Raw genomic sequence first — 27,646 nt, 5'->3', positions numbered from 1 at the left:
CTAGTCAACCAGGACACACCACCATGTTCCTCAGAGTACTAGTCAACCAGGACACACCACCATGTTCCTCAGAGTACTAGTCAACCAGGACACACCACCATGTTCCTCAGAGTACTAGTCAACCAGGACACACCACCATGTTCCTCAGAGTACTAGTCAATGAGGACACACCACCATGTTCCTCAGAGTACTAGTCAACCAGGATACACCACCATGTTCCTCAGAGTACTAGTCAATGAGGACACACCACCATGTTCCTCAGAGTACTAGTCAACCAGGACACACCACCATGTTCCTCAGAGTACTAGTCAACCAGGACACACCACCATGTTCCTCAGAGTACTAGTCAACCAGGACACACCACCATGTTCCTCAGAGTACTAGTCAATGAGGACACACCACCATGTTCCTCAGAGTACTAGTCAACCAGGATACACCACCATGTTCCTCAGAGTACTAGTCAACCAGGACACACCACCATGTTCCTCAGAGTACTAGTCAACCAGGACACACCACAGCTGCTAGATGGGTCTCTCTCTGTTAAGTGGAACAACTTCAGAATGTTCTCTGCTCTGAAAAGTGTCAATATTCCAGCTGTCATGACTGGCCTGTGAGGATCAGGTTACAGTGGATCACGGTCCTACAGAGATCTCTCTCACCCCCACAGAGGGGGGAGGTATAGAGGGATTGATGGGGGGGGGGGGGGGGGGGGTTATGACACCTCCATTGTAAATCTTAAGGCAGCAGATTAATCCTTTTTCCTTTAGTGATTGGGCCTTATGGAAAATCTAGCTCAGAACTGTAACATGCAATAAATGGACTCTGGGACATTATATTTCATCAACCAAAATGGTGGTAACAATCATAGATGGAATATGAAAATGAAGGTTGAAGTTATGTTATTACAAATATTATGAAGACGTTAAAAACGAAAACATTAACTTGAAGAGTTTTCATAATGTGTATGTGATGTTTACATACTTTATGTTGTGTAGAAAATATCCAGATGAAAGAGAATGTTTTGGTGACGATAAGACTGATTTTAGTTATCTAAACGAGATCATATCAATTTATAATACCTTGCCTCGTAACTAGCTACGCCCCAGGGAACCCAGAGAGCGTGTCTCATAGACGGGAACGCCCTTTCTACCCCGGGGTATAAAACATGTGAGTTAAGAATTGACACACCAGACTAAGTTGACCGCGCGCTGTAGCTGAGGTCTACCACTAGTCGTGACCCCGGAACGCAACACGAGGAAGAGGACAAAGGAACCTCTTAACAATCAATGCTATGACTGAGTACTGCATCTAAGAAGGTGAATTCAAGAAGGACCAAGCGGTTATTCTCTTCAAGTCATCGGTTGTCTACACGGCCCTCCTACCCAAGCTGGGAGCGTCAACATGGCTGATTAGCCTCCTAAAAAGACCACTCTCACAGAACGAGTGCAAGGAAACAGACAACTAAGAGAAAGGCCATCGCGTGGACAATCAGAGACTTATACCCGATAACGAAGGAGACGCGGCCATCGAAAGAACAGGGCGTCGGCCAAACGTATCCCACTAAGCGGAACTCGGCCTACGATGAGATACCCAACGGAGACCTTCAACACGTAAATACATGCATTATAATTCTGACCCATAAGAGTGGCAGTTCGGGGCGTTAGTTAGGGCTAAACTAAGCATAGTTTACAAATGTATCCAAGTGTTGCTTTTCTCGCACTTTCTCTTTAAATCTCCATCTTGTGTAACACGTGTCATATTTTGTTGGTCTGCTAGGGACCGTTTGCCATTGTATTAAGTTCTAACCAATAACCTGGAATGCTGCGTCTCTCAGACAAAAAAAATGTATCAAATATAAATCATGTAGAAGATGTAGCATATGGTAGAAAGAGTATGTGGCCCTTCTCTGTAGCCTACAGGCTGGAGATACAATGTAATGAGATGGACACTTTTTCCCATCAAATAGCCTAACCCAAATGGCACTCAATCAAAAAATATATATAAAAAAATATTTAAAAAAATAACATATCCTAAAAACAGGACAGGTCAAAGTAAAATTGACAATATGGACAATATGGAATGGACAATATGGAATGGACAATATGGAATGGACAATATGGAATGGACAATATGGAATGGACAATAACAACTGTTGTCTAGGAGTTTCATATGGAAAGGACAATAACAACTGTTGTCTAGGAGTTTCATATGGAATAGACAATAACAGCTGTTGTCTAGGAGTTTCATATGGAAAGGACAATAACAACTGTTGTCTAGGAGTTTCATGTGGAATAGACAATAACAGCTGTTGTCTAGGAGTTTCATATGGAATAGACAATAACAACTGTTGTCTAGGAGTTTCATATGGGATGGACAATAACAACTGTTGTCTAGGAGTTTCATATGGGATGGACAATCACAACTGTTGTCTAGGAGTTTCATATGGGATGGACAATCACAACTGTTGTCTAGGAGTTTCATATGGGATGGACAATCACAACTGTTGTCTAGGAGTTTCATATCGGATGGACAATCACAACTGTTGTCTAGGAGTTTCATATGGAATGGACAATAACAACTGTTGTCTAGGAGTTTCATATGGGATGGACAATAACAACTGTTGTCTAGGAGTTTCATATGGGATGGACAATAACAACTGTTGTCTAGGAGTTTCATATGGGATGGACAATAACAACTGTTGTCTAGGAGTTTCATATGGGATGGACAATAACAACTGTTGTCTAGGAGTTTCATATGGGATGGACAATAACAACTGTTGTCTAGGAGTTTCATATGGGATGGACAATCACAACTGTTGTCTAGGAGTTTCATATGGGATGGACAATCACAACTGTTGTCTAGGAGTTTCATATGGGATGGACAATCACAACTGTTGTCTAGGAGTTTCATATCGGATGGACAATCACAACTGTTGTCTAGGAGTTTCATATGGAATGGACAATAACAACTGTTGTCTAGGAGTTTCATATGGGATGGACAATAACAACTGTTGTCTAGGAGTTTCATATGGGATGGACAATAACAACTGTTGTCTAGGAGTTTCATATGGGATGGACAATAACAACTGTTGTCTAGGAGTTTCATATGGGATGGACAATAACAACTGTTGTCTAGGAGTTTCATATGGGATGGACAATCACAACTGTTGTCTAGGAGTTTCATATGGGATGGACAATCACAACTGTTGTCTAGGAGTTTCATATGGAATGGACAATAACAACTGTTGTCTAGGAGTTTCATATGGGATGGACAATAACAACTGTTGTCTAGGAGTTTCATATGGAAAGGACAATAACAACTGTTGTCTAGGAGTTTCATATGGAAAGGACAATAACAACTGTTGTCTAGGAGTTTCATATGGGATGGACAATCACAACTGTTGTCTAGGAGTTTCACCCCATCCTCATGATCAGTGGTTTCAAGTTACCCGCTGTGTAAACACATTGCAAATAGGCTCACAATAACTCCCGATAAAGTTGGTCTCGCCTAAAGTAAAGTGAACAAAATGGTTAATAAGTGTAATACGTGGTCACTACCATCATGTGACTTAATGGTTTTATTCTGTGTTACAGCGTCCAACCCACATTATGCATTTAAAATGTTTAAAAAAATTTTTTTTTAAACTAACCGAAACAACCTCCGACACAACCTCCGAAACAACCTCCGAAACAACCTCCGAAACAACCTCCGAAACAACCTCAGAAACAACCTCAGAAACAACCTCCGAAACAACCTCAGAAACAACCTCAGAAACAACCTCAGAAACAACCTCAGAAACAACCTCAGAAACAACCTCAGAAACAACCTCAGAAACAACCTCAGAAACAACCTCAGAAACAACCTCCGAAACAACCTCCGAAACAACCTCCGAAACAACCTCCGAAACAACCTCCGAAACAACCTCCGAAACAACCTCCGAAACAATCTCCGAAACAACCTCCGAAACAACCTCCGAAACAACCTCCGAAACAACCTCTGAAACAACCTCTGAAACAACCTCTGAAACAACCTCTGAAACAACCTCTGAAACAACCTCTGAAACAACCTCTGAAACAACCTCTGAAACAACCTCTGAAACAACCTCCGAAACAACCTCCGAAACAACCTCCGAAACAACCTCCGAAACAACCTCCGAAACAACCTCAGAAACAACCAATAACTCAGCACTATTATTGGTTAACCGTAAAAGAGGATGAATTGGTAACGGTGAGCACCAGGCGTATCAATCTTTATCAGTGTTTTCCATTAGGTGTCAGGCCAGGGACAAGACTTTGTTAACTATCCAGGGCAATCATACAGTGGAATAAGGCTGTAACGTAACAAAATGTGGGAAAAGTCAAGGGGTCTGAATACTTTCCGAATGAACTGCATTTTGCACACCAGTATCTCTACCTGCACATGACCATCTGATCATTTATCACTCCTGTGTTAATCTGCTAAATTGTAATTATTCGCCTACCTCCTCATGCCTTTTGCACACATTGTATATAGACTCTTTTTTTCTTTTTTTCTACTGTGTTATTGACTTGTTAATTGTTTACTCCATGTGTAACTCTGTGTTGTTGTTTACTCCATGTGTAACTCTGTGTTGTTGTTTACTCCATGTGTAACTCTGTGTTGTTGTTTACTCCATGTGTAACTCTGTGTTGTTGTCTGTTCACATGCTTTATCTTGGCCAGGTCGCAGTTGTAAATGAGAACTTGTTCTCAACTAGCCAACCTGGTTAAATAAAGGTGTTCTCTACTAGCCTACCTGGTTAAATAAAGGTGTTCTCAACTAGCCTACCTGGTTAAATAAAGGTGTTCTCAACTAGCCTACCTGTTTAAATAAAGGTGTTCTCTACTAGCCTACCTGGTTAAATAAAGGTGTTCCCAACTGGCCTACCTGTTTAAATAAAGGTGTTCTCTACTAGCCTACCTGTTTAAATAAAGGTGTTCTCTACTAGCCTACCTGGTTAAATAAAGGTGTTCTCTACTAGCCTACCTGGTTAAATAAAGGTGAAATAAAAATACAAAATCAATATACTTCCAGATTAAAAACAGGCTGACACAACAACAAGATATTGCATAAAGCAACAGCTGTTGAGAGGAAATGACTGATACTTAGTAAAGTCATTTTCTTGTGGACTACTGAATGATAATTCTGGAGGAACTATCGACACAGCCTCAGGTGATATACAATATTGTAGATATACAATATTGCAATGATAAGTAGTTTAATATTATCATTACAAAGCAGATAGTCAAATCTATTGAGTAACAGGTTGTGTAGCCTAAATGTGCTTTAAAAATGTTAACTTTTTGTTGCAACTATACAGTTGAGTTCATTCAGCGGAGGTGGCATCTATAGATGAACAGATGTTACTAAACAGTCAATGCAAATAATGTATCTCCTTAAACATGCCGGTTTACTTGAAAGGACATGTTGTTGTTTTGGACCATGCAGAGAGTTTGTCTTGCAGCTCTTTAGCTTTGTGGTTTCTCATTACAGAAATAGATACTCAGGTCACAATGTGGACAGCAGTAGGTGGTAGAGAAAATCTGTCATGAGCTCCATGTTTGAAAATCTAATTTGTGAAACAGTTGGCTCTCGTCCTCTCTCACCTGTGGTCTTTGCTACAAGGCGAAATGCCAGTCATTAGGCCTAAATCAAATGCATCAACAACTTGTTTCCCAGCCTCCCTCCACTGAGACTGTGGATTCTGAACTGACTACAGTCCAGAAAACAGACAGCCAGCCTATCATTTCCCTCCCTGTTAAGACATCATTAAAATAACATTTCCTTATCTACAGATAACTCTTCACTCTCTACGTTCCTCAATACCTGAGCTGACCGATTCATTAGAATTCGATCCTAGAGTTCCTACTCTGATACATTATGAACACCCAGAGCTCAACTTCACCATGGTCACATATCAGAAACCCAAACTGGACTGGGCCAATTTAGTCCAGGCATTCCCGGCATGTTGTTCCAATTGTTTAAAGCTACTCTCCTTTATAAACACGCTTGCTGTTCTCTGCTAAAGACTCCATATCCAACCAGGGAAAGTTTCTGACTCATAATGGCCACAAATAACGCAGAACAAAAGTACCAAGTGAACCCAAGCTGTCGGTGTTCTAGTTCTATAGGGAGAGCCTGAGACATAATGCTGTAAAACGCAGGCAAAATGGGGTGAGTAGGGCCCGAGAACAGTGTGTGGTTCCACTAAGTCTTGCTGAGAGTAGGGGATAGGGGTTGACTGGTGAGTAGGGTTCATTCTGTAGAGACACAGACAGACAGGGTTGTAAGGACACAGGGGACAGAGTGAGTAGGGTTCACTCTGTAGAGACACAGACAGACAGGGTTGTAAGGACACAGGGGACAGAGTGAGTAGGGTTCATTCTGTAGAGACACAGGCAGACAGGGTTGTAAGGACACAGGGGACGGAGTGTGTAGGGTTCATTCTGTAGAAACACAGACAGACAGGGTTGTAAGTAGGGCCATGGTCATTGTGATGACATTGGAAACTTTTGTGAATGGTGCCAATGTTAGCTAGCTCAAGTACTGCCTTTATTTACAGCAGGACAGGAAAGGTCTTAGGAAAGGGTTGCGTGTTATGTTGTGAAGCAAATTGAGTCACTTCCTCTTTAAAAACATGAATGAGGGTTGTAACAAATCAGCCATTCAAGTAAGTGACATTGCCTATATTGCCTAGGCTGAGGCTAACCTATAGATTACTGTGAAAGGTAATACTAAGTTAGTATCATGTAGAACCACAAATTACCCCCAAAAATTGTTCATTCTATTCATCGGATACTAATGGGTTCTGCGACACTGCAATACTGCTTCCTGCCATGTAGCCTCATTTCCTGTCTGTATACAAGGCTAGTCCTCCATGATTACAGTCCCTGCTCAAACCACATTACCTCTCATAGCACAGCACACACTGCAGGTGAATGCAATTACAGCCATCTACCCCCACCCATCATGTACCCATACATGCTAACACATATGAGAAGGGGGTGATCTCTACATGTCCTTCCTCTCTAGCTGCCCTTTTAGTGGGCAAAGCAGCACAGCATCGTCCAATAAGGCTGTCTTAGCAGATGCTTCTTTCCTCATCTCACAACGCTTCTTCTTCTGCTGAAATTGTCATTTTATAGAATATTCCTCCATCTTGGACCTACACCCCCAAAACCAATTCTTTCTTTGGCCGCCTCTCCTTCCAGTTCTCTGCTGCCAATGACTGGAACGAACTACAAAAATCTCTGAAACTGGAAACACTTATCTCCCTCACTAGCTTTAAGCACCAACTGTCAGAGCAGCTCACAGATTACTGCACCTGTACATAGCCCACCTATAATTTAGCCCAAACAACTACCTCTTTCCCAACTGTATTTAATTTTTATTTATTTATTTATTTTGCTCCTTTGCACCCCATTATTTTTTATTTCTACTTTGCACATTCTTCCATTGCAAAACTACCATTCCAGTATTTTACTTGCTATATTGTATTTACTTTGCCATCATGGCCTTTTTTGCCTTTACCTCCCTTCTCACCTCATTTGCTCACATTGTATATAGACTTGTTTATACTGCATTATTGACTGTATGTTTGTTTTTACTCCATGTGTAACTCTGTGTCGTTTTATCTGTCGAACTGCTTTGCTTTATCTTGGCCAGGTCGCAATTGTAAATGAGAACTTGTTCTCAACTTGCCTACCTGGTTAAATAAAGGTAAAATAAATAAATAAATAAACAGTAATACAGTGCATTGGGAAAGTATTCCGATACCTTGACTTTTTACACTTTTTATAACAAAACAGCCTTATCAATCTACACATAAAACCCCATAATGACAAAGCATTAGAAATGTTTGCAAATGTATAAATTTTAAAACGAAAAACGTATTTATGTAAATATTCAGACCCTTTGCTATGATACTCAAAATTGAGCTCAGGTGCATTCTGTTTCCATTGATCATCTTTCCAATGTTTCTACAACTTGAGTGGAGTCCACCTTTGGTCAATTCAATTGATTGGACATGATTTGGAAAGGTACACACCTATCTATATAAAAGGTTGCAGTTGACAGTGCATGTCAGAGCAAAAACCAAACCATGAGGTCTAAGGAATTGTCCGTAGAGCTCCGAGAAAGGATTGTGTCGAGGCCTTTATGGTAGAGTGGCCAGACGGAAGACACTCCTCAGTAAAAGGCACATGACAGCCAGCTTGGAGTTTGGCAAAAGGCACCTGAAGACTCACAGACCATGAGAAACAAGATTCTCTGGTCTGATGAAACCAAGATTGAACTCTTTGGCCTGAATGCCAAGTGTCATGTCTGGAGGAAACCTGGCACCATCCCTATGGTGAAGCATGGTGGTGGCAGCGGGACTGGGAGACTAGTTAGGATCGAGGCAAAGATGAACGGAGCAAAGTACAGAGAGATTCTTGATGAAAACATGCTCCAGAGCACTCAGGACCTCAGACTGGGGCGAAGGTCCACTTTCCAACAGGACAACGACCCGAAGCACACAGCCAAGGCAACGCAGGAGTGTCTTCAGGACAAGTCTCTGAATGTCCTTGTTTTGGTTTTGTCATTTGTCATCCTTATTATTGTGTGTAGAATGATGAGGAAAATGTATTATTTAATCAATTTTAGAATGAAGATGTAACGTAACAAAATGTTGAAAAATTCAAGGGTCTGAAAACTTTCCGAACACACCCTATAACACGTTCATTTCTCTGTTGGAACAACAGACGTGCTTTACGTGTGTTTTCTGTTAGGCTAAACTTTAAAAATTAGGCCCGTCTGCTCAGAAAGCACACATACAGTCCCTACTGTGTTTCTCTTCTCAGAAACTAGACCTGTATTCCAGATTTCAACATGAGTCATTCATTGATCAATCATTTTTCTATCCTTAGCTATAATGATCATCTTCATCAGCTTAATGTAAGCATTAATGATCATGATCTTTCCCACTCTTGTCCTCCCTCCTCTAACACTGTAGCTGTCTCTTCTCTCAGGCCGTGGGTGGCTGTCTTCCCCGCCTTTTCTGTGAGTTTCTGTCAATCACTCAAGAACACGCAAGGCAGGCGGTAGTCGCTGGACTGGAAACTGCAGTTTGAAGGATGTTTATAGTGATAAAACTGCAGGGAAGCAGCCGTAGTGATATGTAGCCTTCTGTCACTGGGAAGGGGAATGCTTGGGAACTTAGAAATGCACTGGTATGAATATGAGATGGTGCAAAATCAGAGGTTAACACTGCCATTATGTTGTTGACTGTTTATTTAGCAGCCCACACAAGTATTTATTTTCAGCGTTGACCTGCCCACTGAGGGACTTTAACTGGAAACAAACTTTGTACAAACTCTGTAAACTAAATGGAAAATCTTTCTGAGCAGGCGGGCCTAATTTTTAAAGTTTAGCCTAACAGAAAACACACGTTAAGCATGTCTGTGGTTCCAACAGAGAATTGAACGTGTTATAGGGTGCGTTCGGAACACACACACACACACACACACACACACACACACACACACACACACACACACACACACACACACACACACACACACACACACACACACACACACACACACACACACACACACACACACACACACCTCAGCAAATAAAAGCGTGTCCTTTTAAAAGACTAACTGGCTGACAGCAGTGCAGAAAGAGAGTGAGAAGAGGTGTCTCCTTAACTAATACATCTCTAAATGCATAACGTTCCCGCTATTCTTGGAATTTGTTTTTCCAACAACACCTGTATAGTACATTTCTCTCCTGGGTCGTTCAGCTATAAATCACCATTATCTCTCCCACAGTTTGTGAATTTAAAAAGATCAACTTCCCCCAAAACCCAACTAATACCTTTGCAAACAGCCGAGTAAATTAAGGTTGGGATTACAATTATGTCAACAAATCATGCCCCCTTTTGCCAAGCTCCACGTGCAAATCCCCCTTCCACCCACTTCACTGAATTGGATTCTGTTGTTTCATCGCCTCCAACGTGTTCAAAGGACCAAGGCCGTTTGAGGCTGAAGAGCCCTATACGGATTGACCATGCAAATGCATCCTTCTAGCAGGATGCACATGCCCTGTCAAATGGACCCTAAGATGCGGGAATAGGTGGTTAGAGTTCGTTGGTCCCCAGTGGCAGTGTTGCCAACTTAGCGACTTTGTATATTAAACGAGTTCAGACCCCCTCAGCGACTTTTAATAGTAAAAGATTATTGCGACCAATTCAGCTACTTTTTTAGGCTGCCTTTGGGGAGTTTTGACACCAGGGCCAGAGTTGTTTCATAACAGTTGGGGCTTTGTCCTGAAGACAGGGGGCTGAGAGATTTGTGGGTCCCAGAAAAAAAAGGTGACTTTCTAAAATAATTTTCTGCGATTTTACATGACTGGAGACTAGAGGTCGACCAATTTGGATTTTTCAACACCGATACCGATTATTGGAGGACCAAAAAAGCAGAAACCGATTAAGTAATGAATTCATGCATGCACACACGCATACATGCATACATACGTGGCCAAAGGTTTTGAGAATGACACAAATACACATTTTCATAAAGTCTGCTGCCTCAGTTTGTATGATGGCAATTGACATATACAATTTGCAATTTGCAGAAATGTTATGAAGAGTGGTCAGATGAATTGCAAAGTCCCTCTTTGCCATGCAAATGAACTGAATCCCCAAAAAACATTTCCACTGCATTTCAGCCCTGCCACAAAAGGACCAGCTGACATCATGTAAGTGATTCTCTGGTTAACACAGGTGTGAGTGTTGACGAGGACAAGGCTGTCATGTTGATTGAGTTCGAATAACAGACTGGAAGCTTCAAAAAGGAGGGTGGTGCTTGGAATCATTGTTGTTCAATTGTTGTGAAGAAGGCTTCAGGGCGCCCAAGAAAGTCCAGCAAGCGCCAGGACCGCCTCCAAAAAGTTGATTCAGCTGCGGGATCGGGGCACCAACAGTACAAAGCTTGCTCAGGAATGGCAGCAGGCAGGTGTGAGTGCATCTGCATGCACAGTGAGGTGAAGACTTTTGTAGGATGGCCTGGTGTCAAGAAGGGCAAAGAAGCCACTTCTCTCCAGGAAAAACATCAGGGACAGACTGATATTCTGCAAAAGGTACAGGGATTGGACTGCTGAGGACTGGGGTAAAGTCATTTTCTCTGATGAATCCCCTTAATTATTTGGGGCATCCGGAAAAAGCTTGTCCGGAGAAGACAAGGTGAGCGCTACCATCAGTCCTGTGTCATGCCAACAGTAAAACATCCTGAGACCATTCATGTGTGGGGTTGCTTCTCAGCCAAGGGAGTGGGCTCACTCACCATTTTGTCTAAGAACACAGCCATGAATAAAGAATGGTACCAACACATCCTCTGAGAGCAACTTCTCCCAACCATCCAGGAACAGTTTGGTGATGAACAATGCCTTTTTCAGCATGATGGAGCACCTTGCCATGAGGCAAAAGTGATAACTAAGTGGCTCAGGGAACAAAACATCAATATTTTCTATGGCCAGGAAACTCCCCAGACCTTAATCCCATTGAGAACTTGTGGTCAATCCTCAAGAGGCAGGTGGACAAACAAAACCCCACAAATTCTGACAAACTCCGAGCACTGATTATGCAAGAATGGGTTTGCATCAGTCAGTGGCCCAGAAGTTAATTGACAGCATGCCAGGACAGATTGTGGAGGTCTTGAAAAAGACTCTTGCATCAACTTCATGTAATTGTCAATAAAAGCCTTTGACACTTATGAAATGCTTGTAATTATACTTCAGTATTCCATAGTAACATCTGACAAAAATATCTAAAGACATCATGTTGTGGGGGTGCTTTACTGCAGGGACTGGTGTACTTCACAAAATAGATGGCATCATGAGGGTGGAAAATATGTGGATATATTGAAGCAGCATCTCAAGACATCAGTCAGGAAGTTAAAGCTTGGTTGCAAATGGGTCTTCCAAATGGACAATGACCACAAGCATACTTCCAAAGTTGTGGAAAAATGGCTTAAGGACAACAAAGTCAAGGTATTAGAGTGGCCATCACAAAGCCCTGACTTCAATCCCATAGAACATTTGTGGGCAGAACTGAAAAAGTGTGTGCGAGCAACGAGGCCTACAAACCTGACTCAGTTATACCAGCTCTGTCAGGAGGAATGGACCAAAATTCACCCAACTTATTGTGGGAAGCTTGTGGAAGGCTACCCGAAATATTTGACCCAAGTTAAACAATTTAACGGCAATGCTACCAAATACTAATTGAGTGTATGTAATCTTCTGACCCACTGGGAATGTGATGAAAGAAATAAAAGCTGAAATAAATCATTCTCTCTACTATTATTCTGAGATTTCACATTCTTAAAATAAAATGGTGATCCTAACTGACCTAAACCAGGGAATTTTTACTAGGATTAAATATCAGGAATTGTGAAAAACTGAGTTTAAATGTATTTGGATAAGGTGTATGTAAACTTCTGACTTCAACTGTACATACTACCTCAACTAACCGGTGCCCCCTGCACATTGACTCTGTACCAGCACCCCCCGTATATTTAGTTATTTTTTACTGCTGCTCTTTAATTACTTGTTACTATTCTCTCTTATTCTTATCCATATATATATATATATTTTAACTGCACTGGTGGTTAGGGACTCGTAAGTAAGCACATGTGACTAATAACACTTGATTTGATCTAAGTACCTACCTCTGAAGACTAAAGGGATTATAAATAGCTTCCAAACTGCCACCATATCATAACTACCACAGTAACTAGCTAACTGCACACTTTTGTTCTAGATTAGTTATTTTATGTGGGTCTCCAAACACACAGGTTGGATATTAGTGAAATGGAGGGTGGCTGGTCTTACCTGGAGAGACAGCCAGCTGAAAGTGGTGTAGCTTGTTCTCATCAGGGAAGCTGGCTTTACACGTACCTGGGATAAGGAGGAGGAAGTGGGAGAAGAGAGAGCGATAAGGGCATTTATAAACTGGGTGGTTTGAGCCCTGAATGCTGATTGGCAGAAAGCAGTGGTATTTTAGACCATATACCATGGGTATGACAAAACATTTATTTGTACTGCTCTAATTACCTTGGTAACCACTTTCTAATAGCAATAAAGCACCTCAGGGTTTGTGGTATATGGCCAAAGTACCACAACTAATGGCTGTATCGAGAACAGCCCTTAGCTGTGGTATATTGACTATATACCACAAACCTCTGAGGTGCCTTATTGCCTTAATATCTCAGTTGTTACTAGCTAACGATTACAGTTGCATTTATCTTCGCTGGGAAATGTAGATGGATTCACATAGATTAAGATAACTACGTGTGCATTACACATCTAGGTCTAGCTTATCTCATCCGCGGTATGCTAATATACACTGAGTGTACAAATCATTATGAAAAACTGCTCTTTCCATGACATACACTGACCAGGTGAATCCAGGTGAAAGGTATGATCTCTTATTGATGTCACTAGTTAAATCCAATTCAAATCCGTGTAGATGAAGGGAAGGATGAAGGGAAGCTGCTGGGGTTTTCACACTCAACAGTTTCCCATGTGTATCAAGAATGTTCCACCACCGGGGAGTCAGGTAGCCTAGTGGTTAGAGCGTTGGACTAGAAACCGAAAGGTTGCAAGATTGAATCCCCGAGCTGACAAGGTAAAAATCTGTCGTTCTGCCCCTGAACAAGGCAATTAAACCCTTTGTTTCTAGGCCGTCATTGAAAATAAGAATTTGACCTTAACTGACTTGCCTAGTTAAAATAAGGTAAAATAAATTTAAACAATTAAATTTAAAAAAGGACATCCAGCCAACTTCACACAACTGTGGGAGACATTGGAATAAACATGGGCCAGTATCCCTGTGGAACGCTTTAGACAACCCTGCTTTAGACACCTGGTGGAGTCCACGCCCCTACAAAGTGAGGCTGTTCTGAGGGCGAAAGGGGGGGGGGTGCAACTCAATACCACCCTGCATACCACTGCTGGCTTGCTTCTGAAGCTAAGCAGGGTTGGTCCTGATCAGTTCCTGGATGGGAGACCAGATGCTGCTGGAAGTGGTGTTGGAGGGCCAGTAGGAGGCACTCTTTCCTCTGGTCTAAAAAAATATCCCAATGCTTCAGGGCAGTGATTGGGGACACTGCCCTGTGTAGGGTGCCGTCCCTCGGATGGGACGTTAAACGGGTGTCCTGACTCTCTGAGGTCATTAAAGATCCCATTATCGTAAGGATGTCAACCCCGGTGTCCTGGCTAAATTCCCAATCTGGCCTTCAAACCACCTAATAATCCCCATTTTACAATTGGCTCATTCATCCCCCTCCTCTCCCCTGTAACTACTCCCCAGGTCGTTGCTGCAAATGAGAACGTGTTCTCAGACAACTTATCTGGTAAAATAACAGATAAATTAAAAAATATATATTTGGCTGTGGAAGTAAGCAGTCACATCATCTGCCAATGGCTCTGAATCCCCCCCTGGTGTTCAGACTGGAGCACTACACTACAGCTGAGCCAGCCACTGCTGTCTGCACATATCTCCCTCTAACACACAGTGAGACTAATGAGCCATCAGAACATTAAAACCACAAATCAGCTATTGTAGAATGTTAAACTGCATAATGTTAAAGGGTGTATACTTACTAGGGAGGTTGGCTTCAAGTTCTGCAACTTCTGCAATGAGAGAGAAGGAGGGGGGAGACAAACTAAGAACGCATCCTGCTTGCGTTGGTAGCTAGGAATGAGCAGTCAGTGGTGCGCACCAAATCCTAAAGGAACAACACCTACTCTCCCACACTCCCTTCCCAGTCTCTCCTGTCTCCCTCAGACCTTTGTTGTTTGGATGCTACAAACTAACTAGAGGAGATGCCCAAAATAACCCTGCAAAACAGTTACCTCATCATTCATAGGCTGAGTGTGTCACTAAAACAAATGTTATGAAACTGTAGCTACACAGTGTAATTATGCATCTCATAAATCTGGGTGCAAATAACTCAAACAAAAAAAGACAATAGGACGGATAGACCAGACTTGCAGACGATTCAGCAAATCATTTGTACCAGGTGGTCTACAGACAGAATCAAGTGGAGCAGACCTAACTCAGCAGGAGGAAGGGTTTGCATTGCAAGCACAAACACTCTCTCTTCACAGTCCCCAAGTGCAGAACAGACTATGGGAGGTGCACAGTACTATATAGAGCCATGAAAACATGGAACTCTATTTCACATCAGCTAAATGGAGAATTAGATTAAAATACACCTTATGGAACAGCGGGGACTGTGAAGCAACACAAACAGACACATGATAACATACGCACTATACACACACATGTACTTGTGTTGTAGATATGTGGTAGTAGAGGCCTGAGGGCACACACTTTATATGTTGTGAAATCTGTTGTGAATGTATAAGTGCTTTAATGTTGCTGGACCCCAGGGGATCCATAATAAACACACACGAGCGTGAGAATGCTATATTTTGACCCCCTTCCAGACAGTCCAGTGTATGACTGTATAGTAACAGTAACACTATGGAGTCCTGTCGGGAGAGAAGGGGTTACACTTTGTGTTCCTCTTTCCATACAATCCCTGCTCTGGCTCCAGTAAATGAGGCTTTGATACAGTGCTGTGCTAGCAATATAAAAACAATAAATCGTGAGAAAATTGAGATTGGAAAGTGCAAACTTTACATGGATTATACAATGACTAGTCTGGTGTAGTTTATGCTCCACACTGCGCAGCATGTTCCCACGCTCAGATCTCAGAGAATGCTGTCAGTAGATGTTGGGGTGGATAATTAAAGTTGCAATATGCAGGAATCGTTCCACCATTTCCTGGCTGCTAAAATTATAATAGTTTGCCTAATTTCAGTATGACATAAAACAAGCAAGTATAGTGTAGAGAAACATTGTACCCTCTAAACCGCTTTAAAATATATTTTCTATAACCAACAGTATTGTATTTTCAGCAGTTTCATGCTGGTGTACAAAACCAAAAGTAAAATGACTCAAAAATTTAACACAGAAATAGTGCACATCGCACACTTCTTAGAATTGTTTTCAATGAGAACGACAGATCTTCATATTGAATTCATATTTCTATGTGAATTTTGTCAGGTCGCTCACCCAAAAATGTTCAGCTTTATAAGAGGATGATTGTTGTACCACATTATGGAACAGTGGTAGGACAATAAACAGTGAATATGGCAGTAATAGGGCAGTAATAGAGACTGACAAGGACAGGGGGAGGTGGTGGAAGAGAGGAAAGAATCCGTAAAGGAGTCTAGAGCTGATGATGATGCTACCTCAGAACAACGTTTCGGTCTTGCTAACGTTCAAGCCCACCTCCTCAATCACTTCACTGGACAGATGAGCACCAAAAGAGATGTGACTCTAGCTAGATATTAAAGAAACACTAAAGAGGAAGTGGGCAAAATATAACCTATCCTATTGTTCCTCTGGAGGACTGACTCTGCAGGCTAAGAGATGTAACATAACAGCAAACTCAAATGACAGAAATAACTTTATTTGACCTGAACTACCCAGGAAGTGATTTTTTTTTTTTGCCATTGGTCTAAAATAAAAACCAATACATGGGGCAGAGACTGGGGAGAGAACATACAATGTGATTGTGAACAGGAAGACATCCATCTCATTTGCATAAGATAGGCTTTAGACTTGGAATCTGAATGAATATAAAAGATTTAAAAAAAATAAAAAACGGGAACTAAAGAGCTTGAGAGAGAAAATGGGAGCATGTAAAGAAAAGGAGAGGAAAGCGGTCTAGGTAGGACGATTAAGGGGAGGGAAACACTATAAAGAGTGAGCAACAGGACAATTGTGATCAATGTACAATTGGACAAATGTAAAGACAGACAGTATGGAAAGAGTATGAAAAAAGAGACACAGAAAGATGGAACCTTTGAAATTCATGAGAAGAGAAATACTGCTTAAGGCCCTGGAAGCTCTCATTCAGGGGCAAGAAGATTGAGATCAGGGGATAAAGCGAGGCAGGAAGGGAGACAAAAAGAGAGAGATATGAGAGCTGGAACGCAGGAGAGGACGAGGGGGACAAAACCCACCCCGACAAACAGTTCCATGGGCCGCTGCATGAATACTAAAACCAAAGGCAGATTAGACAACCCAGACAGACAGTGAAGCCAGACTGCCTATATTCCCTCTATCCCCAATATCACCCTGCCTGTACTGTCTACAGAACAGTCTACACTGACCTCCAGCATTAGTTGAGCTGCGCACTACTGTAGCTCCTTTCATATGTATCTTGTGTTATTTTATGACTGGTTATGACACCTACATAAGAGTGTCAAAAACCACCACACAAGTCAAAGCATTCCATTACACAATAGCCTATATGTCAACACTATTTGTATATATTTATTTATTGACCATGTTAAATTATCCTTGTAATTGCACACACATTGATATCAGACACGCACCCACCCCAATGCTCTGTTGCTGATGACTGGGATGATTGCAGGACCAGGGCAAGACACCCTAATTTGCCTGGTGACTGATATAAGGGCATGTCTGAAGTGAAACAGTATGGACATAATGCTTCATGACAGAGTCATAAAGTGTATTTTCTACAAGTTATTTAAAATACGAAGAGAAAAAAAAACATGACTAAAGAATTAATTACAACAACTAAAGGATTTAACAAAAAAAGCTTTCAAACTAAAAGGACATTTCTTGTCACAGAAAAAACTAATTTGAATAAATGTGGGTTTAGACACTCTTATTTTTGGTATTTTTTTTATTTATTAGGATTCCCATTTGCTGTTGCAAAATCAGAAGCTACTCTTGCTAGGATCCACACAAAACATGACAATGCAGAACATTAGACAAGAACAGCTCAAGGACAGAACTACATCCATTTTAAAACGGTACACATAGCCTACATATCAAGACATACACACAAAATCTACAGTACCAGTCAAAAGTTTGGACATCTACTCATTCAAGGGTTTTTCTTTATTTTTACTATTTTCTACATTGTAGAATAATAGTGAAGACATCACAACTATGAAATAACACACATGGGATGAGTTGGAGCGCAGAGTGAAGGAAAAGCAGCCAACAAGTGCTAGGCATTATTGGCAACTCCTTCAAGACTGTTGGAAAAGTATTCCAGGTGAAGCTGGTTGAGAGAATGCCAAGAGTGTGCAAAGCTGTCATCAAAAATCTCAAATATTAAATACATAAAAAAAATTCCCCACACTTTTTGGTTACTACATGATTTCCTATGTGTTATTTCATAGTTTTGATGTTTTCACTAGTATTCTACAATGTAAAAAATAGTAAAAAATTAAGAAAAACCCTGGAATGAGAAGGTGTGTCCAAACCTTTTACTGGTGCTGTAGGTCAAATAGGGGAGAGGCGTTGTGCCATGTAGATGTCATAACCAGCCATAAAATATTGCAATATATGGTATCACAAGTGTGGTAAAAACGTATGTATTTTTCCACATACACCCATCCTATGTGTTTTAATCAAATCAAATATATGCACTGAGCTTGTCTGATACTTTAAGTGAACTGTTTGATAAAATAATTAAGACACAATGACTAGAGGGTTAATTGATGAGGGTAAATTGATTTGATTGTGCTGGGCCTGGCTCAGACTTGCTGTGCAGCATAAAAAAATAAAAGATAGCTAGTGACTGTGTGACTAGCGCCCATTGTCTCACTCTCCTTCCTGCTGCAGCGACCACCACAGAACACCAACAGTATTTATTGCGATGTAGCTGTAACATATTTACAGCCATTTGACTGAAAAGTTGTTGCCGAAATCTCTCATTTGTTGAGGAAAAATATTCCTTATTCCCTCAACCTTTGCTCTCTTTACGTGACACACGTATGCACGTGTCAAAGGGCCTGACCTATGACCTATATCATAATCACATCAATAAATTGGTAATAAACTCTGAAAAACGTGACACATGTGAAAGCAAAATGGATACAGAGGACGTGACAAATAAACTTGAAAACGGGAGAATGTTTACTAGTTGCTTGGGAGGTAAAGGGGAAGTCAGATGTGTGGAATAAATGTGACTAGTTGTGGAAAACACTGGAGATCAAGAAAAAAAAGGGAAGGAGGGGCTTCCAACTTTGTGGCAACTGTTTGGGGAAGGCAATTTCCTGTTGGGGAAGGCAATTTCCTGTTTCAGCATGACAAAAAAGCACATTTATTATAAAATAATCTTATTTTTATTGGTGTTGTTCTTACATAATATAACCATATACAATTTCAGTAGCAAATGTCTTAGACTGATGGACTGTGCCATCCCCACGGCCTCCACAATGGATGAGTCCACTCAGACAGGAGCCAATCAGACAGGTGTCTTGTAAACCATGATCATCATTATTTCTTTATTTTGCTACCACTCGACTAAAGAACTCTTGGTCGACCAACAGCCTAGCGACCAAACAATTGACCAGTCAACTAAATGGGGTCAGCCCTATAATATATATGGACGTGACAGTGCTATGACAGGCTATGACATGTTATGTCAGCTGTTGTGACATGGTTATGACTGTGTCATAACACTGGGTGTCAAGTGTTACCAACTTTTCTAACTAAAATAAAGAGATATTGGACATCCTTTTACTGTATAATATTCTGTAGTCTACACTAGAGGTCGACCTCTAGTCTACACATTTTGCCATTACTTATGCTGTGTTCTTATGCTATCCGAGTGACTCAAACATTCTAACAAAATCTATACCATGACATTTAAAAAATACAAATAAAAAAAGTATTCTCCCCGACTGTCTAGTTTTTATTTGGGAGATTCTTAGTTCTCAAAGATTATCTTATTTAAAAAAAATATATAGCTCCATTATTTTTTTCTACATTCTTCATATCTGGTTTTAGTTGTTCAAGTTGATATTGAAAACGTTTTACCATAGCAAAAAAAATACAAATGGAGATATATTTTTGTGCATGGCAGTGACGATTTAGCAGCAGCGACCCAACTCTGCTAAATGAATATATAGGAAATACTGGCATTACAAAGAAGCACAGCCAGGTCCATCCGTATGCTAGTGTGAAAAGAGTTACTGGAGGAGATCCATATATACATGTAGAGAACGTTGTGTGTATTGTACCTTTGATGAGTAGTCGGTCCCTGATAGAGACCCTGTGAGAGGAGTCGGAGGGGCCCCCAGGGGGCCGGCCAGTCTTCACCCCCTCGTCCCTCTTCAGCTTACTGGCCAACGTCAGCATGGCTGCCCCGTGCTCTCTCCTGAAAACACACAATGACATGACAGAGCAGTTGATCTGTGACTGTGACACATGTAGTGATATTACAATACAACATGACCAATTAATAATAGCAGTAGGCTATATAGACACACCCAACATGAAAAAAATAAAGGAAATAACTTAGCACTCAAATCGCTGACTAAACTTTTTGCAGTTTGCAGTTCACAAGTTCATTAGACAAAGTAAAGTTCTGCCAGAGCACGTACAGGAATACTGCCACTCAACAACCACTTTGGCCGCCAGATTGTGACTGAATGTGTTAGTGACAAGTACCCCATTAGATACCCTTTTGTCCCCTGCTGGCTCAGTGGAATTAGGACACCAGTCACCCAGCACCTCTGGGACCCGCCTCATTATCCCAAAAGACACTGCAGCATCGAGGTTGCTGATAACAACAATGGCTCCTCAACCACATGACCTGGTGACTCCTTCATGCAACTGGAAGCTTCGCTGTCAATGGGAATTACATGCGATGTGAAACATGTTTGATAGACTGGTACAGTGGCACAACTAATGGAATGAATCCAAAATCACTTATCTTGACAGTTGTCAGCAAGAATGTTTAGACGGTCATGCTTGACTACAAAATCAGACTTATTTTTCTAGTTACCTTTCTTCAGTGCATAATTAGTTACCTAAATAGAGTTTTTAGACAGTTTTATAGTGTTTAAGTCAGACTTAATTAAAGCATTACTTTAAAACAAAGCCCATGTCTGACAGCTCCTCTGTGTTTTAATGGGCTGAACGTCTCTGTTCTCCTCAATCACTTGCCTAGGCTACATTCTAGTCTACCACCACAGGGGAGAGACCAACCAACCAATTCTAGCTAGCCTATTCCCCCTGGCATTCCCTTTAGGTGTGCATAGGCTAGGTATAAGCAATGTTCCAGTGGCTTGGGCAGGGCCCATGCTGGGGGATAGGCATAGAGGCCAGGTGGTGTTGTTTTCAGAAAAAGTCCCAACAGGAACCATTTTATAAGTCAGCCCTAATGGACCCAGAATAGAGCTTGTCCTAGCCTAATACAAGTGTGTCCCACACAGACAAATACCATGACAGGAATGCTTAAAACTGTAAGAGGGAGAGGTATTCACTTCCCAGCTGTTCACACCATTGATCAGGATGAGTAGACTAATTACAGCCAGGCTTATTAACGGGAAATAATAAAATAGCTGACGTGATTAGGTGTTCTAATTCCAATTAGGCTGACAATGATTAGGTTTTCTAATTCCAATTAGGCTGACAATGATTAGGTGTTCTAATTCCAATTAGGCTGACAATGATTAGGTGTTCTAATTCCAATTAGGCTGACAATGATTAGGTGTTCTAATTCCAATTAGGCTGACAATGATTAGGTGTTCTAATTCCAATTAGGCTGACATTGAGAGAGCTCATGCACAGCTCTGTAGGCAGTCTTTAGACAGTTTTTCCTTTAATCAGCTTGTTTACTAAGTGTTCCCAGTGGTCAACTTAGTCTGAATATGAGCAGATGGTTGGCATCATGCAGGTTTCAACTCCAGTTCTTCAGTCAACACAACGCAATCAGGGCCAGCTTGGCAGCCAAGGACAAACTGCCAGGAGAGGAGCAAAAGCACAACAGTACACAGTAGTTCAGTCAGACTAGCCTTCTGTATGAGTCATTCACCCACTGTGAGACTGGCTGTGCGAAGTGGTCATTCCGATGAGGTTATTCTCTCAGTTCAGCTGTGGCCGTCATAGCAAATGGCCATCATAGCTGGCTAGTGGCTAGGCCAGGGGTACTCAACTCCTACCCTGCGAGGTCCAGAGCCTACTGATTTTCTGTTCTACCTAATAATTAATTGCACCCACCTGGTTTCCCAGGTCTAAAGCAGTCCTTGATTAGTGGGGAACAATGAAGAAATGCAGAGGGAATTTCTGGCTTCGAAAACCAGAGTTGAGTTTGAGAGGGCTAGGCTGTCATAGCTGGCTAGTGGCTAGAACAGCTACCTACCCAGCCAGAATAATTCAAATAGTTCAGCTTGGCTTGAAGAATCACTGACTGAGTAGCCTACTCAGTTTCATACACAGGAATGGAATGTGTCTGCAACTCTGCATGCATTTATGCTGCAATAATAACAGTGAGGACTGCAGTCAAGCCGGCTCTTGAAGTTCACAAGTAGGCCAAATTGATACCAGACTATGATAATGTTGTATTGATCCATCAAATCATGTTCCTTGTTCTGAAAGTAATAGGACCAGAATATCAACCCCAAAATCTTGCCGTCCTAGGCTGCCTGCGAGGGAAAATGTGGAGTGAGGGCTTGTGTTCAGAGAAGTGTGTGTGAGAGAGGGTTACCTGGGTATCAGATATCAAAGTTTCCATGAAGTGTGTGCCCAGTTTTACCCCCACCTGTTTCAGTTGACACTGAAAGGTATTCATTTCCCAGCTGTTCACACCTTTGATCAGGATGCAAGTTGCCTGCCAGCCAGCAATACAGGGCATGCTCAGCCTGCACAGAACCGGCATGCATTCAGGCCTTACTTAGAAGAAGCCGATTGCCCTAGCCATGTTTACAGACTGACAATGTAAATAATTCAACAGCTTGGATTGGCAGGTTGTTCATTTCCCCAAATCAATGTCTGGAAACCAGACATAGAATTTTATAGAATTCTATGTCGGGCAGAAATTATCTTTTGAATCAGGAAAGTTTCCTTCCACGACCTCTACATGCCAGAATGATGAATAAAAGGATTGTGAGACAATATGTCCACATGAAAGTATAATTCCATAAACTTTTCAAAGGACTGGCAGTGCTTTCATCTGAAGCATGCGCAGAACCATGTAAACATTTGGACGAACTCAGCAAGTTGCATGCTTCTCGTGCATGTATTTTTAACTGGTGTGTATGCTCAGGTGATAGATGTCTGAATGATAGATGTCTGAATGCACTTCCAGCGCTTTGAAAAGCTGATAGAATTATAATAGTTTCCTATATCGTCTCACATTCCTACCGCCAAATGGACCGATCACAAGGACAACCGGTAAAGTGGGTTAAACATGTATTCTAGTCAACATTCTGCCTTGTAGAGGTCGTGAGAGGAAACTTTCCTGATTCAACCTCTAATTTCTGCCAGACATGGTATTCAACGTCGGATTTCCAGGCAAAGGGCAGAGCTGCATTACACCAATGCAGGAAGTCCGACAAACCGATTTGTTTTCCCATAATAAGCACTGCCAGGATGATGCTGCTTCAGACATCGTTGTCATTTCCCACTTCAATTACAAAAAAAAAAGTGAAGTTCAGTTAACAGTTAGGACGTAGCCGGCACGAAGGGGAGACTTGCAACAGTTAGCAACCCCCCCAAAAATCTGGTTAGCTAGTTCATATCTAGAAAATACTGATAGCTAAGAGTAACTAGTTGGGATAAAGATATGAGGTTAGCTACCTATGTGACATCAGTGTGGGAACATTGTTTACCTAGTTAACTACACATTGTTTTTGTATAGCTTTTTTGTATAGCTAGCTAGTAAACTACAAAAGCAAGCTAACTAACATTTTAAGCTAAATAGTTAACTAGCTAAGTACCTAGACATATGAATAATTAGCTAACTAATCAGTACAGCAATCCAGTTAACCAGCTCTTAAGCGTGATATATTCTATCAAATAACAAGTTAGCTACAGCTCAACCACATATAGCAGGCTAGTTATGCCACAATCACAAATAGAACGATGAGATCTTTGGTTATGGTGTTCGCTAGCTACCGTTACCTAGCTAGGTAAGAAGAAAGTTAGCTACCAGCTAGCCGACGTTACAGACATATTCACAAACTTTTAGTTACAAGGTTAGAATGGGATGACAACTGGATACATTCATACAAATACATAAAAAGGGTAACACGTTTCTATCAGAGACATTTAAAAATAAATATCGAATTAAATGTCACTTGGCTAGCTAATGTCTGCCCGTTGTTGTGCTTTACCTGCTGTCTCAGAGAAAAGGGCTCAGTCTAAACCATAATCAACGACGCTCGGAAGCAAAGGCTCTGGCTGCAACAACAGATTGAAAACTGAACTTCGGTCGCCAAATAACCTTAGAAATATATAATGAAATGTAAACAAGCTGACTTTCAACTGTAACAACTTCGCTCCCGGTATCATAAACAGAATTGCAGTGATTGTTCCGTTCGTTATTGTTGTCCGAGCAAATATGAAATGAAAACATTTGTTCCGCAGGAGAAAGCAAAGAAAATAGTCAAAGCATTATAGCAAAATAAGCAACACATTATTTCGTAGCAAGATGCTGAAATTAATCATTAACATATTCTTGTTTTTGATTCAATGTTGGAAAGATAGAAACAGGTTTATCGCTTTGTCTCACTTGCACAGGCCAATGGACTGGATAAGAATTAATACAGTGTCAAAACCAGTATGATTATTTTAGAAACACATCATTATGTTGTTATTTTTTGGTACAGGACATCTCAGTAGTAGTATGGTTTACAGTTACAGCTTGCAGTCACATTTTACAACTACATGCATGAAACAGTATCCAAAAAGTAATTCACATAAAATGTGAATTCTTGAAAAAGCGAGGTAAAGTGGTCCACCGGCAAACACCCCAAAACCTTGGATGGTGACAGTTCTTGTTTTATTTGTCAGGACCCGGTTACAAACTCAGGTCTCCGGTGTGAGAAACAGTCACTTAGCAAACTGAGCCACTAATAGTCGTCAGAACCCAGAAGATGAGACAGACACAGCAGAACTAGAGACAGTGTTTTAATAAAGTAAAAAGGAAAGTTCAGGCAAAAATATAAATCCACAACGTCAAAAGTAATTCCAAGAGAACAAAGGTAATCCTACAAGTCAAAAAGGTAAATCCACAAGGTGGTAGGTACAGCAGAAAAAGCCTCAAAAATAAACAAACAAAACAAAACAACAAAACAAACAAACAAAAACAAACCAAACCAAAAAAAAAAAAAAAAAAACAAACAAACAAACAAACAAACAAACAAACAAACAAACAAACAAACAAACAAACAAACAAACAAACAAACAAACAAACAAACAAACAAACAAACAAACAAACAAACAAACAAACAAACAAACACAGAGTACCACAAGCGAGTCCAACTGGCGCAACAAATGTTCACAGCATCACTGGGGCTGGTTGCTAACATTCAAACAGAGAGCAAAGAACTGAGGAAAACAAAGGGTTTAAATACAATCAAGGGAAACGAGGCACAGGTGCAAATAATAACTGGGAACAAGGGAAAACAAAAGGGTCAAAAAGCACAATAGGGGCATCTAGTGACCAAAACCGAAACAACCCTGGTCAAATCCTGACATTATTGGTAATTAATCATCCCAAAGATGATGTGCATCAATCTAAATGACATAATACAAAAAATCCCCATCCAAATCCGTCAGTTTAAGCTAGAGATATGCATTTCAATCCACTGCATCAGCCTATATCGGCCTTCTGCATATGCGGTGGAAGGTGGCGGAGCTACAGTGTTTGTCAGACAATGAGACATTCCGAAAATAGGTTCTCTCACTAAAATGTCTGTAGTGTCTGAACGGCTGTACGACCCCCACAAATGTTACGGGACTCGTCTGACGTTGGTAGAGCTGATGTGCCAACTTCTGTCTGTAGCGTCGGAACACTATCACGAAAAAAAAAAAAATTGCACTACGACCCAGGAGTCACAGGGCTCGTCTGAAGGTAACCCATACAAACAAATTAAAGTATGGAGGTAGTTTTGTGCCAACACAAATAAGGGGTTAAATATGTGTCCAAAAAAGTATAATTTCATAAACTTTCTTATATCTCCTAGATAGAGGAAATACACTTCAAAACAATATTCCTTATGATTTCTTTGTCATTTATAAATGTGTTATTCAATGCATTCAATATTTTTAGCAAAGTCTTAGACTTGAACTTGAACATCTTGGGTTTCACTGTATTTGACATAGTCTTGGAAATCCCATATAATGTGGGAGGCAACCTGTCTGCCTAGGGATTTTGGTCAAGCTGGTTGAGCTAGTAAGACCATACCAGATTGGTCAAGCTGGTTGAGCTAGTAAGACCATACCAGATTGGTCAAACTGGTGGAAACATGGTTGAGCTAGTAGACCAGCTTGTTCAAGATGGCTATTGTAATGGCATTGCTTGAGCTGATATTGACATTGGCATTAATGTTCATGAATTTTTTCATTCAGAACTCTCATGTAAAACAAACATATTGACCAAATTTGTATTTGTTTTGTTCGTTTTTGTTGGGGGGGGTTACATTATCCATTTCAAATGACATGTTTATAAATATGTACCCGTAGAACAAGAAAAAAAAAAAGTAAAAATGACATATAGTTTAAGTGATAATAAATTCAATACAAACAGGAAATGAAAACAAAAAATAATTGGGCCTCCACCCCCAACGTCCCATCCCATCCCATTCCCCAAATCCCACCCGGCCAACATGTCTCCAACCAAGCATCCCAGCAGTAATCGTCTCTGGTTGATTGAGAGATTCAAGGAGCTATCATCGTTAAGTAAAATAATACACTGAACAAAAGTATAGACGCAATATGTAAAGTGATGGTCCCATGTTACATGAGCAAAAATAAAAGATCTCAGAAATGTTCCATATGTACAAAAAGCTTATTTCTCTCACATTTTGTGCACAAATTTGTTTACATCACTGTTAGTGAGCATTTCTCCTTTGCCAAGTTAATACATCCACCTGACAGGTGTGGCATACAAAGAAGCTGATTAAACATAATGGTCATTACACAGCTGCACCTTGTGCTGAGGACAATAAAAGGCCACTCTAAAATGTGCAGTTTTGTCACACAATACAAAGCCAGAGATGTCTCAAGTTGAGGGAATGTGAAATTGGAATGCTGACTGCAGTAATGTCCACCAGAGCTGTTGCCAGATAATTTAATGTTAATTTCTCTACCATAAGCTACCTCTCCAATGTCGTTTTAGAGAATTTGGCAGTATGTCCAACCGGCCTCTCAACTGTAGACCATGTGTATGGCGAGCGTTTTGCTGATGTGCGAACAGAGTGCCACATGGTGGCGGTGGGGTTATACAGTAGTATGGGCAGGCATAAGCTACGGACAACAAACACATTTGTATTTTATCGATGGAAATTTGAATACACAGAAATACCGTGACGAGACATTTTTTTTAAAGGTATCTGTGACCAAAGGATGCATACTGTATCTGTATTCCCAGTCATGTAAAATATACAGATCTGTGAACAGACTGTATTATGGGATGACAAGGTCATATTTTTCCATATTCTGTTGCAGTTAGAGGGTTTTCCAGATTCAATTATATCTGTTCAACATACTTTTTTAATGGCTAGCTCAGAATAT

General features: G+C 40.9%; 1 protein-coding gene across 3 annotated transcripts in view; it reads right to left on the bottom strand.

Moving 5' to 3' along the window:
• LOC109871034 (NEDD8-conjugating enzyme UBE2F-like) overlaps positions 1 to 24,467 on the bottom strand; it is a 104,641-nt gene extending 80,174 nt beyond the window's left edge. The window contains exons 1-5 of one of the 3 annotated variants that reach the window (XM_031805657.1): positions 24,244 to 24,462; positions 20,588 to 21,870; positions 20,146 to 20,282; positions 14,665 to 14,694; positions 12,892 to 12,957 (exon numbers count right to left, since the gene is read on the bottom strand). In XM_031805657.1, the coding sequence (XP_031661517.1) occupies positions 12,892 to 12,957; positions 14,665 to 14,694; positions 20,146 to 20,263 (214 nt within the window). In that variant the 5' untranslated portion in view covers positions 20,264 to 20,282; positions 20,588 to 21,870; positions 24,244 to 24,462. The other 2 variants (XM_020461800.2, XM_031805655.1) reach the window with 2 other exon arrangements.
• Positions 24,468 to 27,646: the final 3,179 nt, after the last annotated feature.

This window comes from Oncorhynchus kisutch, linkage group LG26 (assembly GCF_002021735.2).
Source record: "Oncorhynchus kisutch isolate 150728-3 linkage group LG26, Okis_V2, whole genome shotgun sequence".
In the NCBI taxonomy this organism is placed as follows: domain Eukaryota; kingdom Metazoa; phylum Chordata; class Actinopteri; order Salmoniformes; family Salmonidae; genus Oncorhynchus; species Oncorhynchus kisutch.
This window is presented reverse-complemented; position numbering and strand designations above follow the sequence as displayed.